This window comes from Schistocerca americana, chromosome 3, assembly GCF_021461395.2.
Source record: "Schistocerca americana isolate TAMUIC-IGC-003095 chromosome 3, iqSchAmer2.1, whole genome shotgun sequence".
In the NCBI taxonomy this organism is placed as follows: domain Eukaryota; kingdom Metazoa; phylum Arthropoda; class Insecta; order Orthoptera; family Acrididae; genus Schistocerca; species Schistocerca americana.
The window spans coordinates 566,232,548-566,252,167 of record NC_060121.1 but is presented as its reverse complement, the minus strand read 5'-3'; the positions used below and the strand labels follow the sequence as shown (position 1 = coordinate 566,252,167).

The following is a 19,620-nucleotide window of genomic DNA, read 5'->3' as shown; positions in this document are numbered from 1 at the left end:
AAGCAGATACTTCTTGAGTTCCATAAATCACCTCACTTCAGTCGAATGCCGGACCAACTTAATTTTTTGGTACTATTCGCCAGTCTGGGACTCTTACCGGATAGTTCTAACAAGAGAAAATCCAAGAAAGAGCAGTGAATTTCGTCGGAGACTGGTTTAGTATTATCGCGAAATATGACAATGAGTGTCACAGAAATGATACAGGATTTGGGTTGGACATCATTAAGAGACAGGCGTTTTTCGTTGCGACGAAATCTTCTCACGAAATTCCAATCACCAACTTTCTCCTCTGAATGCGAAAATATTTTGTTGACACCGACCTACATAGGGACGTACGATCACCAAGATAAAATAAGGGAAATCAGAGCTCGTACGGAAAGATACAAGTGTTCATTCTTTTCGAGCGCTATACGAGATTGGAATAATAGAGAAGTGTGAAGGTGGTTCGATGAACCCTCTGCCAGGCAGTTAAATGTGATTTGCAGAGTATCCATGTAGATGTACTACGCGCTAGAGCGAAGCGAAGACGCTCATTGAACTCTAACCACAGGCGCTAAAAGAGACGCGTTGAGCAAGACGGAGAGGATTACTTTTATAGCTCCGAGAGCATACGTTCCACGAAGCATTAAGAACTTCCTCCCAATACCCAAATTGACCACGAAAGAAAAATCAGAAATTCGAGCTCATACGGAGACCCACTAACAGTCTTTCCTCTCACGCACCATTCGCCAATGGAACATGAAATGAAGGAAAGTGTATTGATATCCGACACACGTGGTCAGGTTGCTTGTGGAATACATACAGAGTGTTCCGAAACCATTCGCTCGAATTAATACAGGAAAATTGGAACATAAAAACAAATATATACTGACGGAAAAAATAGCAGCACCAAGGACGGGTTATGCGGCATAAACGTAAGTTGGTAGGCGTGTTCCTGTATCTGAAAGACGATGTCTGGCAATATTTGGGGCCAGTCACACAAAGCTGGCGCTAGTAGCGTCACTGTGAGGATATAAATCAGGTTCGCTTTAAATACACACTCTGACAGTCGTGACTTTGGTTATTTTTGAGATTGGACGTGGTGAGCTGATGTTAGTCAAGAATGCTTCGACGAAGACGCCATTATCAACACGTCATTGTGTTTGAAAGAGATCGTGTAATAGGGCTACGAGAAGTTTGATGTTCCTTCTGCGGTATTGCACAAAGACTTGGCAGGAATGTCGCCACTGTACACAATTGCTGCAGCGATGGTCTCGAGAACGTACGATCGCAAGAAACCAGGTTCCGGACGGCCACGTCGAACAACCGAGAGGGAAGGCCATCGTGTATGACGTATTATCGTGGCGTACCACATTGTAGCTGCAGCAGCAATTTGAGCAGCAGTTGGCACTATGGTTATCTTCTAGTACAGCTCCGAGCCAGACGCCCTGAAGCGTGCATTCCACTTAGCCAAAACCACCGCCATTTCCGACTTCAGTGGTGTCAATGAGAGCTCACTGGAGGTCAGGGTGGAGGTCCCTTTTTTTCTGATGAAAGCTGGTTCTGTGTCGGTGCCAGTGATGGCCGTGTGTTGGTTAGAAGGGTGCCAGCTGAAGGGTCTGCAACCAGCCTGTACGCTTGCTAGATGCTGTGGACCTGTGCCTGGTGTTATGATCTGAGATGCGATTTCGTATGGCAGCAGGAGCACTCTCGTGGTTAACCCACGTATCCTGACTGCAAATTTGTACGCCAGTCTGGTGATTCGACATTCAGTGCTGCCATTCATCAACAGCATTCCAGGGATGTTTTCCAACAGGATAACGCTTGTCCACATACCGCGGTTGTAACCCAGTATGCTCTACAGGGTGCCGACATGTTGCCTTGGTCTGCTCGATAGTCGGATCTGTCTCCAGTCGAGCACGTACGGTACATCGTCGGACGACAACTCCAGCGTCATCCACAACCAGCATTAACCGCCCCTGTATTGACTGACCAAGTGCAACAGGCATAGAATTCCAGTCCACAAACTGACATTCGGCGTCTGCACCATACAATGTGTGCACGGTTGCATGCTTGCATTCAGCAGTGTGGCGGTTAGGTCGGTTATCGTACCAGCATTTCACATTTGCAATGGGTTATCTCGCGCTTACATTAACATGTGCTCTTGCAATGTCAATCACTTAAAAGTATCACCTAGACGAATGTATTCTCGAAATTTCATTAATCTACATTAATTTTTTTTTTATTTTGCTATGTTTTCCTTCAGTGTATTTCGATAAGGAACATATGATTTCTGAAGTCAGCTTGTTATATCAGGGAACATTTTGAAACTTCCTGGCAGATTAAAACTGTGTGCCCGACCGAGACTCGAACTCGGGACCTTTGCCTTTCGCGGGCAAGTGCTCTACCAACTGAGCTACCGAAGCACGACTCACGTCCGGTACTCACAGCCTTACTTCTGCCAGTACCTCGTCTCCTACCTTCCAAACTTTACAGAAGCTCTCCTGCGAACCTTGTAGAACTAGCACTCCTGAAAGAAAGGATATTGCGGAGACATGGCTTAGCCACAGCCTGGGGGATGTTTCCAGAAGAAGGTAGGAGACGAGGTACTGGCAGAAGTAAGGCTGTGAGTACCGGACGTGAGTCGTGCTTCGGTAGCTCAGTTGGTAGAGCACTTGCCCGCGAAAGGCAAAGGTCCCGAGTTCGAGTCTCGGTCGGGCACACAGTTTTAATCTGCCAGGAAGTTTCATATCAGCGCACACTCCGCTGCAGAGTGAAAATCTCATTCTGGAAACATCCCCCAGGCTGTGGCTAAGCCATGTCTCCGCAATATCCTTTCTTTCAGGAGTGCTAGTTCTGCATGTCTCGCAGGAGAGCTTCTGTAAAGTTTGGAAGGTAGGAGACGAGGTACTGGCAGAAGTAAGGCTGTGAGTACCGGACGTGAGTCGTGCTTCGGTAGCTCAGTTGGTAGAGCACTTGCCCGCGAAAGGCAAAGGTCCCGAGTTCGAGTCTCGGTCGGGCACACAGTTTTAATCTGCCAGGAAGTTTCATATCAGCGCACACTCCGCTGCAGAGTGAAAATCTCATTCAGGGAAATTTTGTTAGTGAAGCTGACGTAAACTGTTGTGTCCCTGACCGGGAATGTGTACTGACATTCAAATATCCTCAGTTCGCATATTCTGGCAAATGTGAATTCACGAGGTACTCTAACTCGTGCTCATCAACAGTTATTCGGAGTTACTTGTGGACAGGCATTCTCTGTGATACGTTGATTGGATCGTACATTCTTAAATTACGCCTCAACGGACGGAGGTATCACATCTTCGTGGAATATGTGTCGCAGAACTGTTGGAGAATGTACCTCCAGGACGATGGGACGCCAGCGCGTTTCAGCAATGCTGTGAGAGATATTCACCTTCGGGAATTGACAGATCGGCCAAAGTGGCCCTGTGGACTGGCCACCGGGGTCACATGACCTCACGTGCCCGGATTTCTTCCTCTGGGGGCATATGAAACAGCTAGTGTTTGAAACATTTGCGGAAACAGAAGAAGACCTCCTCGCTGCTAGAATTGCAGACTGCTGGCACCATTGCGGACATGCCGGGAATCCTCGAACGGACACGAGAGCCAATGGTCCCATCCGAGCATTTCCTGTGAATGGTACTATTGTAATTAGCTTGCTACGCTACCTTCTGTGTAAATCGTCTCTAGCATCAGAAACTGCAATCAGGAACCATGTGTACCACAGCTAAATTTATTGGTTTTGATGCTCTCTACCTACTGTATTAATTTGAACGAATAGTTTCGCAACACCATGTATGTACACGGGTCTGGCTACTATAGCCACGTACGTTCACCAGTTAAGGCGTTAAATGTCCGTTTTAACAAGTCTAAATTAGACTGGTGAGATATAACGTAAATCTGTCCTCAACCCGAAGGTTGTTTCGAACACCACATTGCTTCACAAATGATGGTACAACTGGAGATGGCACACCGTTGCTTTCCGCTGACTTTTGAAAACAGGGCATACAGTCCAGTGTGGAATTCGAATCACGGGGGGAGGGCACTTATTTACCGAGCCATCGAATCATACTAAAGACGAATATCTTGACAACGCCAAATGCTCAGCTTTTGCTCTTACTTTAGACAGTGTGATAGTGAACTACTACTACAAACACTAGTTATATGAAGGTTCTCGTACAGTCGAGGAAACAATCACGGACCTAAGCCCACGAGTAAAATGAATTTGCTGGAAGGTGCAGTGTGCGTCCATTTTCGTAATGACTGTAGTATTAAATGGGTTTTCTACAGTACCTGTAGTATCTGGGCGTCCGGAAAGACTGATCTTGATGGAAGAAAATGCGTCTGTAAATAAGTGCTATACTCAAAAGACACTGAGTGGTCACATTTGATCTATTGCTGACAACAACTGATTATCGTGTGAACCACTCACTGAAATCCCTGGTACTCAACACGAGATCACACTGCACCTATTCTCGTAACTTCCAAAGAAATCTTTACATGTAAGTCTCAAAAATAGAACGAAAAATCGTCGATTAGAAACACCATTATATCCTAACGCGACATCTTTTTCGTAGCTTGACTATCTTGTAGTCTCCGAAAATGGATTTAGCAGTCGTGTTTGAATGTAGGAGGTTCCTCAGAGAGCTGCAGAAGGAAGGCTAAGCAGCTAATAAGAGGCCGGCCTGCGATTACGATACATTGAGAAGCAAGAGCGTTGCCGACGAGGTGTTCAGTTCTAGTTATCTTCGAAATTCAGTTCCAAAACGTACAGCCCGCTTCATGGAAATACGCTGCTGTAGTAAATACGAACACTTATCCACCGATTCTTAATATACCCATCTTAACATCAAGGATATCTTTTCTAATTTGCCTTTCCCGTTTCTGCCACACCCGTCATCACGAACTTTGCCCTAAGGGGTAACGTCTCGCAACGACGGTGTCATTAAATGGTAAGCAATATGCAACAAGAAGCATTATGCGAGTGATTTATTAGTCAATAACGTTAAGCTCTAGAGGCACATATTTTGTTACAGTGTTTTCAAGTACAATGTGTAAAAGCACATTTGAAGTTTTCCCATGTAGTTCCTCGGAAAAAAAACCTTCGGCTGACCAATTTGTTTGCTTATTGTATCCTGATCCACAATTACCAAGGCATAGGCTGTTCCCAATACTTCGTCGTCTCGGTTAGTGACTGAACCGTTTGGTGACAGCGAATAAGGCCAACAGAATATGGTCACTTGATGAAAGTGAGTCCCAATGACCGACCGCACAAATGAGGCTAGTGTACCGGGTGATTAGGACGTACGACTTGTCAGCTGTTCTTAACAGGAGAAAACAAGGCACACTCCAAAGGTGTTGTGGAGTAAACAAGGAAAGTAACACTACAGTACCCGATTAAGACATCAGTGGTAAACTTGGGGAGCCTGTCACGTAGTGTAAATACTTCCGAGTAATGAAGCAATGGAAAATGGTACGAAAATATGAAAAGACTTAGGCCTGTCAAAATGGTTCTGTAATGTACATCGGCAAGGGAGATAGTATCCAAGACGCTAGTTCGATAGCGTGCTCCAATATTTTGGGTAGATTTACGACGGATTGCTATCCATAAGGTGACAAGATGCCTGAAGAGCTTAAATAGGAGCCTTTGGAGGACATTCGATGTGGTTCTCTACATACGGTATTGAGGGAATCAAGAAAACTAGCATTACAAGGAAACTGTGCAGTAACCCTACTCCCTTTGATGTATATTTAGTGTGGGCATCAGAACTATATGCTAAGCTATATTAGGATGCATACAGAGACATGCAATCTGCCTGAAAGGCTCTTTGTGTTAGTGCAATAGTAGACAGAGTAACTGATATTTGTGCAAATATCCTCCATTATACGCTCAACATTGCCTTGCGGCGATTACGTGCACGCGTACATGTTGCTAATTTCGGTGAATCTGATCTCAAATTCGAGGCAGCACAAATAATGGTGTTAAAACATGACCCAGCACTATTCATCAAAGAACAACTTGCCTTTCCTCGCTAATTCCGTGCAGCAAGGCAAACTATAGGTGATTCTGCCACACCGTCGTCTGCTCTGCTTGGAGACCAGTGACGTGACAGTAAGAGAAAAGGACATTAGCCCTTCATACACACATCCCTGTTCACTGACAATGTGTATGGAAATATCTACCTTTGCAACGTGCCTAAAAGATGAAAAAAAAAAAACACGTAACTGGAGCAGATATTTTATTTCAGATTATAACGCATCATGTTGATGCACAAAATTAAACATCAATATTTTATTTTACTAATTTTTCACGCGATTGTAGCAGCAAATAAGTAATTACCTCGGGCATTTGGAAAAAGACAGGACGTACAAACTTTAACAAACGTGATGAGAAAGCAATAAATACCTCAGTGTGAAATTTGGTGATTGTGTCGCTATTGAACCATTTTGCACTTTTCGCGATCAGCCCTGTGTTGTTCTGAGTTCACTAGAAGCGGACGATTTCCGCTCGAGTTTTCGCACTTTCTTGGCAGTGGATCAAAATTTGTTCTGCGGAAGATTTAAGTTAGTACCTCCGAGAAGCGGGAGGAAGCCGCTGGGAGATGGGAGGTATGCGGGGCGCTGTGCGATGCCAACTCTCGCCGACGTCAGCGCCAGGTCCCATTGTTTTTAATCTGCCGAAGCCATTTCTTTAGAAACCCGGAACGTTAATTACAGTTTGGAAATCAAGGAAAGAAGTTCTCAAATCGATCTCTTCGTCCAGAAGCGTGGAATTTGTTTTACTCTTACAAGGAGCTACAACTGCAGTTCGGTTTTACTGCTCTCGTTTATACGCTACCTCAACAGACACGAATGCAAAAACGCTCGGAAACGAAACTCTGACTCGAATACGAATAATGGTGTTTTTGAATTGAGTAAAGAGCTGTAAATGTAAATTAATCTCTTGTGTCTTAAATTATGTAACACGTCACAAAGGCAAAATCCAATTATGGAATTCCTCACTTCAGATTCGGAATACTGTAATTTTCAAGCTGTAGTGCGTGCAACAGTCAGTGACACTAGCTGTACGCAATTACGACATTAAGTGACGACATGAAACAACAGTAACAAGTACCAGTTCACGCATTTTAATGACCACATCCTATGTCTTCCTTTTGATACTGCTGTGTATTGTGCTTTCGGACGACTGTAAGGTCCGCTCAAAAACTTCTTGTTAAGGAGTAGGAGTTGGGGGAGGGAGGGGGGAGGGGGGAGGGAAATGGGCGAGCGAAGAGAGGCAGCATCAAAGTTTGGAGACCGATAAATAAGAGTAGGTAAATAGTCTCACATCTAGATCAGAACACTTCTAGAGGGAAAGTTGATACTGACTATATTGCGCATGGTAGTCAACTGTATCGCACAATCTGCACGGTGGAATCACTGCATAGAATCTGAAGGGATTTCAGGTCTCAATAAAATGATTATGCTGTTTCTGGATTATTTGAGCAATACCATGTGACGAAGAAAATGGAGTAGTACACTGTCTGGTATTGCAGTAAGCTGTCTCTGTTAGGCATTTTACAACGGACACTGCGACTAGGTCCAGCCACCTAGAATGAACTTAGCGTATGTTGCTGTCGGATTGCAACTACCTACATACAGTTCTCCACGGGTGCGTTTGTTATGGCTGCATCAGGTAAGTGCATGGAGCGAAACAGACCTCTGTGTCCATAATTACCTGTTTAACGGGAGAACTTGTCTTCGAGTGATGGGATTGGCAAAGTTGCTCAAGTAAGAGATTAGTTTTGTACATTTTGGAAACTATAGTATGTTAATTCTTGCTAAAACACACGAATACATTTTCTGCTGTGACGAAGGTAAATGAGGTGGCTTTCTGACTAAAGTGAGACGTGAGAGGGCGCGCCAGGGCACAGTCAGAGTGGGCTGTGGTTTATTTGTGCAAGGCGCCAGTCGGATGCAATCAGATATTTATTGATTATTTTGAGATTCACTGCCCATTCATCACCCATTACGGCCCGGAAAATGTACAGACAGTGAGTCTGAAATTTGTCTGGGAGAGTCTTACATCATGTCATCGGATACACCGGTGGACAGAACAAACTGATCGTCTGTATTTTCAGCCTATCATCAATTGTAACACCCCTGGTTGTGCAACTCGTAAATAAAAAGGTAAAATGGAACTGCAAGCTTGTGATGAAAGGCAGGGGAATTCGCAGCTTAAGAGAAGTTCCAGCAAAGGTGACATGCTGATATCAGAGACGTATTAGGCAAACACAGACATTTGAGCATCAAATCAAACATTATTGAGATCCTACTTATTTTCAATAGTCATTGATTTTCTGACCAATACTTCCATAAAAACCACGACCGTGTACGTAACTTGTAATAAACCACATTAGTAGTTAATAACATGGCATTTTAGATAAAAAATTTGGTCCTACAAAACCATGCTATCTTGACATATACCAGAAGTAAACTTAATACTGGCCAGTAAGCGTTGGGTACAATAAAAGAATCCTTAGTTGGTTGGCTGATTTGGGGGAGGGGACCAAACAGTAAGTCATTAGTCCCATCGGATTAGGGAAGGACGGGGAAGGAAGTCGGCCGTGCCCTTTCAAAGGAACCATCCCGGTATTTGCCTCAATCGATTTAGGGAATTCACAGGAAACCTAAATCAGGATGGCTGGACGCGGGTTTGAACTGTCGTCCTCCCGAATGCGAGTCCTGAGTGTAGTGTTCCGTTTGATGCTGTTATGGGTCATTATGGACAAAGGGTCAAAACCTGGAACTGGCACAGATCTCACCCCTCACGAATAGCACAATTGTGGCCACAGAACGTAATGAATGTCGCAGTTCGATTGATCACTAACAACGTCGCTTCTTGCACTAAATACGTGATACACTGAACAGAACTTCACGAGTTAATCAAGGACGTTGCTGTAAGGTCTTGTGATCAGTAACTTGACGCTACACCTTTCCTCCCTCACTGACCAAATTCCGGTAATAATTCTCCAAGGGCAGGTTTCAAAATGGCTAACTCTGAGGAAAGCATCAATACAAGTAAGTGCTTGAGACACCTTGGCAGCCGACGAGCAAGTATATTTTGAACCACCTTTAACACAAAATATTTCTTGAACCGTAGGAAATATCTATAAGAAGTTTCCGACGAGCGATTGTACGTAAAGAGGGGATGGTATTTTGCTGTACTCGTACAATTAATGCCCAATTCTCTAAATCGCGTAATAATCGCGCAACACAGTTTTTAATAAATATTACAATTTGTCTTGTTTACATAAAAGGCAAATACCTATTATTTACTTTTTCGTAGGGACCTTTTCGCACAAACTTTGCGGGAAATCATGTGAAGAAGAGTTGCAAGGTTCGTTGTGCAGCAAAGAAAAGATAAAGTTTTCCTCGGTACACAAAAAAGGCGTTAACAAGTCAACAAAATACTCGCCTCTTTGCCTGTTATTGCTTTTCGACAACTTTGTACCAAAATTCAAGAAATTTTAATAATGCGTGTGGTGGACAGGTTTTATGTATTACCTGGGAACAGTTACGATCAACCCTGTAATTTTCGGTTTTCATTCAACATAAAAAGAGTCTTATGAAATCGGATGAATATTTTTGAAACAGTCTGAACTTGACAGAAGAAAGACAAACCTTCGCAATTTTTTTTAGTATCCCGAAGTCTTTGACGCAGACTGTACTGACGTTTCAGTATACAACAACAACAACAGAAATTAACTGTCTGGCTCACAGTTAAAGTGCACTGCAACAAGGTAGCAAAGTGTTGGCCGTTTAGTTGGCAGCCTTGCGGCAGGTAATGCAGTGAAATCGATGTTGCGGCGTTTCCACGGCACGGCGCCGACTAGCCCGCGATTTTTCGGAGAGAGGACTGTGGGGTGGGGGTGGTGGCTGAGGAAAACTGTTTTCACCGCAGCGGAGTACATTGAAGCCCTGCGAAGGTATCGCATGACGCGCTACGGATTTTGGGGCTCTTTGTAGCTACCGCAGCGCATCAGAAACTCACAGTGAAACGAGCTTGTGCATGGAGTTCTGGGATTGAAAGGCAGAAGGCATGTACGTCAGACTTTATAAGTTAGAGTAACAAATACGAGATATCAAAAGAGAATTTTTACAGGATTGAGGATTTCATGGTAGGGAGGATGAAATAACTTCAGGCGCACCCCGAACGAAGAGTGTTGGAACCTTCGTTGTTCATTCTGCATAATAATGACCTGATAGACAATGTGTTTCGCAGAGGGTGCAGTTATCTATAATGAACTACTGTCTGGAAAGCACTGCTCAAATATTCAATCAGATCGTGATAAGATTTCGAAGTAGTGCAACAAAACTTGTAAACTTGCTCTATATGTTGAAAAATGTAAAATTGTGCATTTTTCAAAATGAAAAAAACTTAGGAAACTTTCACAATGTAAATGAGTCACAACGGGAATCCGTCAACTCATAAAGAGACCTGAATGTAACAATTTCTAGGGATATGAAATGTAATATTCACAGAGATTTAACTGTAGGTATCTCATGGGCAAACTTCTTTTCTTTGGGAAAAATGCAGGAGATTGCTTACGAACCACTCGTGCGATTCATTCTATGACATTGCTCAAATTGCACCAAACAGGTCTAACGGGGGATACTGAACGTATACAAAGAATTGTAGTGTACATGGTCATAGGCTTGTTTCAGTCACAGAAAAAAAAAAAAAAAAAAAAAAGGGAAATGGGTGGCTGACGCTTGAAGACAAACGCTAACGATCCTGCGAAAGTCTACTGACAAAAGTTACATACGCACATTGTATAAACCCACACTGGATGACTGTTAAATTGTGGAAATAAGCGTAGGCAAGTGTTAATTTCGAATAATGAAGATGGACTGCAGAGAGCTGCCTACGAACTATACCAAACGTGCCAAATATATAATATGTCAATATCAATACAAAAAACAAAATTCATAGCTTTCTGTGGAAAAAAACCAGTAAGAACAAAAATAATTATAGACAACAATATAGAGCAAGTACATAAATTCAAATTTCTGGTAACCACGCTGTCGTACAGGGGAGTCTAGATAAAAAAAAAAAATTGAGAAATTCAACTATTTAAATGTCACTATCAGAAGAGCCCTCCAACATAAAGTAAGAACAGAAACATACCTAAAATTTTATAAAGTTTTGTCAGTACCGACATTACTACATGGAAGTGGATCTTGGGTAATAATGCATTGGAAGACCTGTAAAATTACGGAAGTGCCAGGCGTAACTGCAACAGGCCGAGGGAAAACCTAATGCATGACGGAAGAATAAGAATAAGAAGCATCTGAAAATGGCACATGGCAAACATCAGCTGATTGTGTGAAATAAATAACTCATCATAATATAGTCAAGTTGGAAGATGGAACTGTCCTTTAATGAATTTGTGTCTGTGGCATCCTATATGAAAAATCTTACGGTAGATGTGTGTCAGAATGTGTGCTTAGTTTCACGCCAGACAGTACATAGGGAAAATTAACGTGACAGCACAGTCTCACGCAGATACCCCACGACCTCCATTACCGCAGACACTTTTCCACTGCCTTATCTCTTAATGAATTTCGTGTCTATAGTCATCAGCACGCTACGTCTCATTAACGGTTCACTGTGGAACAGAGCCAAATTCCTGACATACTACTTTCAAACAAAGAAGTTATTTTTCCCGTAAATATATTTCGTCTGCGGCTTAATTAGATGAAGTCTTCTTACGAAAAACGGGCCTATAATACAGTTCAGAGCAATTACGACTCACGCGTAAAATTCCGTTATATCCCTCTCCTAGCCATTTCTATATTCTGAAATTTGGCTTACAGTCATTTATGTTTATTTAAAAAAAGGAAAAGAAGACATCGTCCACAGCGACGTGAAGACTGCTCACTGGTCTGAAGATGGCCGTTCGATATACAGAATGGTTATGTGAATACATAAATGCAATTTTGTCGGGAAGTATAAAAAATATACAGGAATCAAGACAATGAACAAACGCTTGTGTTTTACTTTATTTATCACTTATCTTTAATCTGGAAAAATATTGACCATGCGTGATACCTACTCGCTGTAGAGCATTACCATAGTTTTAACAATTACAAACACTATTAAAAAACTTGAATATTAAATCAGTGTCCATGTAACGTCAAACAGAAATAAAAAGGCAAAAAATAAGCGTTCGTTTGATGTAGCTGTGAAAGTACTCTACCACTGGTGGATTCAACGACCGCCCGTGTAAGAAACTTCATTACTTCTACAATCCAAGCAGCTAAGCTTCCCTTATCCATACACTTAATGAGAAGTTATACAAGGAACTGGCAAACAATTCACACCTTTCCGTTCAGTGTTCGAGGTAGGTTTTCTATGTCTAGTGTTCACAGTACAGTTTGTATCGAAAGAAACCATGTTGTTTACTTAATTTACTATGAAGGTGTATGTGTCAGAATTCTTGAAGGAGGAGGAAGGAAAGGAACGGAAATGGAAGGGACTAGTGATATTAGCTACATCAGGACTTTGTGTGGCATCAGCGGCGACGAGTAGGAATGTGTGCCGGACGGGGATTCGAACACGAGGTCTCCTGCTTACTAGGAAGGTGCACCCGGGACACAGTGTTTCTCACAACTGCGCGGAATATCTTTGTACGCCTCATGGCCGACCCACACTCCCACCGAGTGTCATCTGTCCACAGCCCCCTTCCATTTCCTCCATGCTCCCGCAGGAGGTCGGACGTACTCGTGCATCCGCACTGAATAAGCTGGATCCATTGCCCAGATGGGCGAATCAGTTATATGTCCCAAAGAACAGACACCACGCATTCGTATAAAAGAATTCTTAGTGCCTTTAGAATTGAACAGCGGCGTCCACAGAGTAATAAAAGAAGAAGTCACAGATTTGCATTTGCAGTTACAGTGCAGTTGGCGGAAAATCGTTCTGCGGCCGGTCAGCGGGTCGCAAGGATGTAACTTGACGAAATTATTTTTTCCGGCAGTGGTTCTGTTACCATTTAACTGGGACTGAAGTTCTCTTCGAAATACGTACCCTGGTGGCTCCATTTACGTCATTTTTCATCCACTCTTTTTGAACGTTGATATTTTAAACTGCTTTAAAACAAACGTGGCTGACCACAGCAAAAGGCTTCCTTGTTTTTGATTTTATCACCGCAAGAGCACAACCATTACTCATGTACGATTGACAAACGTATTTCTCAGATGTATGAAACAAGAACGCTTATCACAAGATTCCAGCGAAGAAACTTGCCCTCGCTTTTGGAAACAGTTCAAACTAAATTCGGTAATACAAAATTTCACGAGGGGGCAATTTTTAAGTATTTGCCGCAGAAGAATAGCAGATGATTATCGAGCAATCTGTGCAACTGGAAACCGCAATGCAGCGGTGGCTCCTATCTAGGAATGGATAGTTATTAATTACTGGGTAGCAAAATGTTTCACCTCTTCCTGGGTCTCGCATATTCATATCACTATCGTCAGTTAGGCCATAGGTGTACTTACTATAACCAATTACACTGATGTGACGAAAGTCGTGGGAGACCGATATGCACATGCACATGCACAGATAGTATCGCATACACAAGGTACGTAAGGGCGGTGCATTGGCGGAGCTGTCATTTATGCTCAGGTGAAAAGTTTTCCGATGTGATTATGGCCTCAGTGCGGGAACTAACATAATTCGAACGCGGAATGGTGGTTGGCGCTAGACACATGGGACACAGCGTCGGAAATTCGTTAGTATTTTGAAATCCATAGTGTCAAGAATGGGCCGGCAATAACAAATTTTAGGCATCCGCACCGCGGACTAAGCAGTGGCCGACGTTCTTCATTGAACGACCGAGAGCAGCGGCGTTTGTGTAGAGTTGTCATTTCTAACAAACAAGCAACACTGCGTGAAATAGCCACAGAAATCATACGGGACGTAGGATGAACGTATCCGTTAGGACAGTGCGGCCAAATCTGGCGTTAATCGGCTATGGCAGAAGACGACCGACTCGAGTGCCTTTGCTACTAGAAGAATATCGCCTGCAGCGCCTCTCGTGGGCCCGTGACCGCATCGGTTAGATCACAGACGACTGGAAAACCATGGCCTGGTCAGATGAGTCCCGATTTCGGTTGATAAGAGCTGGTGGTACGATTCGAGTGTGGCGCAGACCACACAAAGCCATTGACCTAAGGTGGCAACAAGGCAGTGTGCAAGCTGGTTGTGGCTCCATAATGGTATGGGCTGTGTTTACAGGAACGGACTGGGTCATCTGGTTCAACTTAACCGATCACTCACTGTTCTGCTACTTTAAGACCACTTGCAACAATTCACGTATTTCATGTTCCAAAATAACGATGGATTTTTCATACATGACAATGCGCCATGTCACCGGGCCACAGTTGTTCGCGATTGGTTTGAAGAACATTCTGAACAATTCGAGCGAATGATTCGACTACCCATCGAACATTTACGGGACATAGTCGAGAGGCCAGTTCGTGCACAAAATCCTGCGGCCACTACAGTTTCGCAATTGTGGACAGGTGTAGAGGCAGCATGGCTCGATATTCCTGCAGGGGACTTCCAACGACTTGCTGAGTCCATGCCACGTCGAGCTGCTGCACTACAGCAGGCAAAAGGACGTTCGACACGACGTAGCTTTTGTCACTTTAGTGTATATGTTCCATAGATCACATCAGCGACATTTTCACTGAAATTATTTGGAACGAGTCAGTTTGCAGGATACATACAAATGATTCGATTTAAAATTAATTAACAAATGGTTCAAATGGCTCTGAGCACTATGCGAGTTAACTTCTGAGGTCATCAGTCGCCTAGAACTTAGAACTAATTAAACCTAACTAACCTAAGGACATCACACACATCCATGCCCGAGGCAGGATTCCAAGCTGCGACCGTAGCGGTCCGCTGGCTCCAGACTGTAGCGCCTAGAACCGCACAGCCACTTCGGCCGGCATTAATTAACACATCATCTTTAAGTCCTAACCATGTGACTACATTGGAAACTAATTTTTTACAGTCCATCCCTTTTTAAATTACATTTTTCTATAGAAAAAAAGGAGTTGCCAGAAAAAAAATGACTTTACGTTAGATTTAAAACATGCTTTGCTCCTCTCTGTGTCAAGAACAGCTTCAATAAAGAGTGACAAAGGTCATTTTTCCTCTAGTGTTGTAGGTATGGACATCGCAGCTCTTCCCAAATTGTAGAGGATTATTTATGACGAATTTAATTCATTAGCAAATATATATATATATATGTATCGTGAAGATGCAGTTGAAATGTGAATCTCCTGGAAGAGGTCCCTACAAGACGACTGCTGGTCACCACCGCATAATATTCTCACTGCTCGCTTTCGCGCAACCAGTACTGTATAAGCTATGAGTTCCTCAGAAAATTATTCCATAACACATTATTGAATTTAAATATGCAAAACATGTTAGGAGGTTGATTCGTTTGTTTGCAAGGTTAGCATGAAGCAAAAGGACCTGAGCTTAATTGTTTGAGTAGCTCGTTAATATGTTTCTTCTCATTCAAGTTTTCATCAATATGTATACCCAAAACTTTAGAACATTCTCTCCTGTTTACTGAGCGTGTGTGCTACATTAGTTGCTTGCAAGACTATTTGTTTAGCCTACTGAACTGAAAATAGTGTTTTTTCTTCAAAAATCATGGGGAGTCATTTTCAGAGAACCACTTAAGGCTAGTATCGTCTGCAAGACGTATCAGTTCTGCTTGATGAAGGTTGTAATGGTACTTGAATTACGTAACCATTGCGACAACTCACCTGAACCTCTCGATACCAGTAATATTCTACTGTGTTTCTGTAAAGTAGTTGACATATTTCCGAGCCAACATTCAGATTTGATTCCATTAATGTAGAAGTACTTTGATTCATCGATATGTTTATATTGCAATGATATTATTCTTGTGTGTATTCTTTCTTTTGTCATTATGATCTTTGAAGTACTTGTAACTCTGATTTTTGGGCGCGTTAAGCGATTATTGGTTGTTAGAGAGTCGGACCTTGAAGAAGTCAAGTGTTAGACGTCATGTTGGAAAGACGCATATTGTAGCCAGTTTATAAAATGTGAACTTTAACAGTGAGGAAGATGTTTTCAAGTATGTTTTGTATTGTGAAGTAATGTTTTGTGTGTTACGTGCCATCGCAACAAAAGCAATGAAAAAGAAGTGTAACTTGAATTCGGAGTGCCGATTACTTTTTTTTTTTTACATTTCCATTGTGCTAACTTTCAAAGGTTTAATCTTCAAGAATGGTTTGTGAAACACTTCTATAAAACTTTTGAATATAGCAGAATAAAACCCAGGCCTCTTTGCATCCGAGCTTGAAATCATCACTACAAGATATTCGACGATTGAGCCATGATTTTACAACGAGACCAGCGTGGGAAACACGAAAAGATGAGTGCCTAGTTTATTCATTATTACATGAAATGACTTTATTGACTGTGCTCTAATGACACCTGCCACATAATAACTTTGTTGTTGCCCGAAAATGCAGTATTTAGCAGCGTGAGCAACACCACAGTCATCATTAAATTTTGACTTTTGTTGTGGTAGGGTAGTTAGAAGGTCATTCACATACATACGCAATAGGAGTGGACCCAGAATTGAATTTTGTAGGGCTCTATTCCCGATTTCTCCCCAGTTACTAAAATATTCTCTCCTTCAAAAATTGTTTGGAATATTCAGCTTAACTTTCTGCATTCTGTTTATTAAGTATGACTCAAACATAATTTGAGAACGGATACTGAGCTGCATGTGTTCGCCATTGCGTTACTACGTTGATGTTATTTGATTTTATATGCCGAAGTGCCATTCTATTTATCGTAGCAGTCAGTACCGACTACTGCCACCGGGCATAGAAACATTAACTTATTATCTGTTTCATTGTAAAGAACTATTTTATAGACGCAGCGCGGGCCAAAACCCCGTGGAAGCGGTAGCAGCAGTGATAATGGGATACAACTCGTAACAGGGCGACATCGACGCTGCACTGTCATCAGCTGATGGCGAGAGTGAAAGATGGCGTAGAGGAGCAGACAAGGCAGACAGCTGCACTGCTGGCTGCGGTCGGAAAAAAGAGAGAAGCTAAACAAATGCGGCGGGCAAGGCACGCGCAGACAACAAAGGCTAGGAGACGCCAGCCACTCAGCAGCAATCACGGCGCTAACCAGCCGCAGGACAACACGCGAGGCACGCCCATTGTCTTTCCGAAGGTGCGGCGTCGGCGCCCTTCCCGGGACGTCGCACTGCGCACGTGCGTGCGGTGACATCGACAAGCGTTAATATCGCCGGGTGTGCGTGCGGGGGGCGGGCGTTCTGGCACTTTTTACATGCTTCGCCGCGCACAAAAACGGCAAGCCATACAGGTAAATAGCACTCGACTGTGCTCCCATACCCGGCTGCAGCGTGCCAAGCGGGGGGGGGGGGGGGGGGGGGGGGGGGGGGGGGGAATAAAAAGTGTAACGACAATGACTGTAACCAGTCGACAATAGTCGCTAGTGGATGTGGAAGCGTGACAACATATAGAACACCAGTTAAGTGTTATGATCATATTGAACATGGCAGCATTTAAACTCAGTAAACATAAAAGTTTCTTTACTCAGCAGTATCATACAAGGTTTTTCGGCAGTATCCGGAATGTATAGCAAAACGAGCCACACGTAAACAATAACAATGTTGCACAGAAATGAAGTTGAGGAAAAAAAAACAACAATCGGCAACAAAATGCGCTATTTATTTTCACAGCAGTCTACACTCTTTCGATCTGTTTGATGTTCATTTCCGTTTCCCCCTACACTGCATCTCTAAACTTCTGATATCCAATCACACTCACACAATATGCTACAATTTAGCTATTGTATGGGTTGTGACGACAAATTGTTTTGCTTCTAGACTTAACTCTGATTCCCAAAACTTTATAATATTGTATCTTTTCATCACAGAATAGCCGTATCCTGCAATAGTCAGTTTAGGCTGCATAGCACTTACGAAATAGGAACCTAAGTCATTTGTCACTCGCGTCGAATTGGAGGGAAAATATAATTGCTGTTCATGCTCCACTGTACGCAAAATAGGCAGTTCAGTTCACCAGTACAGATTAGTAATTTTTACATGGTGACTGACCCAGTTGCTGTTCTGTGTTGAGAGAACTGCTATGAGGCCAGATTTTAACATTTACTTTAAGACGGAGTCTGATACTCTGATATCAGACTGCTGTTTTCGTCAGTTTGATTTCGCCAAAAATATCACGATATGGGCTTATCAGCCGTTTCTAATACAATCCACGGACAAAAGTGATGGCATATACATCGTAAAGCTACAATACTGGTGCAGTATAATTCTTAGCTAAAAGTAAGAACTCACTGAATAGCTAGTCTGAGGCCCTCCATCCCCGCGGCGCGCCAAGGATCGCAGAGTGCACGGCTCGAGGTGAGTTACGGATCCCCGCCACGTGCTCCCCGCACGCACGGCCTGCGCGTTCTCACGCGACGCGGAATGTGCGCCTGCGCTCACGCACTTTTGTCAACACTACTCGACAGAACAACTGCCGCACACCGACTGCCGTGAGGAGGCTGCCTCCCGCACTGAACAGCATGGCTGCCGCCGCGTCGCACAGCTGACCCGGCTGCAAGGCTGCCAACGTGCGCGTGGCTACCGCGCGGCGCACCGTTGCCAACTTTCGCTTTCTCCTGCAGCCTCCTCAGACCGGTATCGGCTGTTACTTGGGGCTTCGGACTTTCCGCGCGAGTTCATCCGAGGCCGGAAATCCCAGGCAAGAGAGATTCTTTTAGTGTAAAAAGAGCTATCTACACTATTTGGAAAGCACAGCTAGCAGTTCACTGAGAGACTGGCACCAATAGAAAAAACAAAAGTCTGTTTTCCGATGGAGTTCGTCCACACAAAAACTAGCTATCACTTTACAGCGTTGCGGACCTACACTCATCAAAACGTAAGTACAGGGTGATCAAAAAGTCAGTATAAATTTGAAAACTGAATAAATCAAATGTAAATAGAGAGGTACAAATTGACACACATGCTTGGAATGACATGGGGTTTTATTAGAACAAAAAAAAAAAAAAAAAAAAAAAGTTCAAAAATGTCCGACAGGTGGCGCTTCATCTGATCAGAATAGCAATAATTAGCACAACAAAGTAAGACAAAGCAAAGATGATGTTCTTTACAAAAAGTGCTCAATATGTCCACCATCATTCATCAACAATAGCTGTAGTCGAGGAATAATGTTGTGAACAACACTGTAAAGCATGTCCGGAGTTATGGTGAGGCAATGGCGTCGGATGTTGTCTTTCAGCATCCCTAGAGATGTCGGTCGATCACGATGCACTTGCGACTTCAGGTAACCCCAAAGCCAATAATCGCACGGATTGAGGTCTGGGGACCTGGGAGGCCAAGCATGTCGAAAGTGGCGGCTGAGCACACGATCATCACCAAACGACGGGCGCAAGAGATATTTCACGCGTCTAGCAATATGGGGTGGAGCGCCATCATGCAGAAAAATCGTACGTTCCAGCAGGTGTTTATCAGCCAGGCT

At 43.3% G+C, this 19,620-nt stretch overlaps 1 protein-coding gene across 2 annotated transcripts in view; it reads right to left on the bottom strand.

Annotated features, from left to right (window-relative positions):
- LOC124605694 (tripartite motif-containing protein 2-like) overlaps positions 1-19,620 on the bottom strand; it is a 423,009-nt gene that overhangs the window by 266,163 nt on the left and 137,226 nt on the right. Inside the window, exon 1 of one of the 2 annotated variants that reach the window (XM_047137553.1) lies at positions 18,435-18,643. The exons of the other annotated variant lie outside the window; for it this stretch is intronic. Coding sequence (XP_046993509.1) covers positions 18,435-18,460 — 26 coding nt within the window. The 5' untranslated portion in view covers positions 18,461-18,643. Of the gene's footprint in view, positions 1-18,434; positions 18,644-19,620 lie in introns of those variants that run through there. 2 annotated transcript variants of the gene reach the window in all.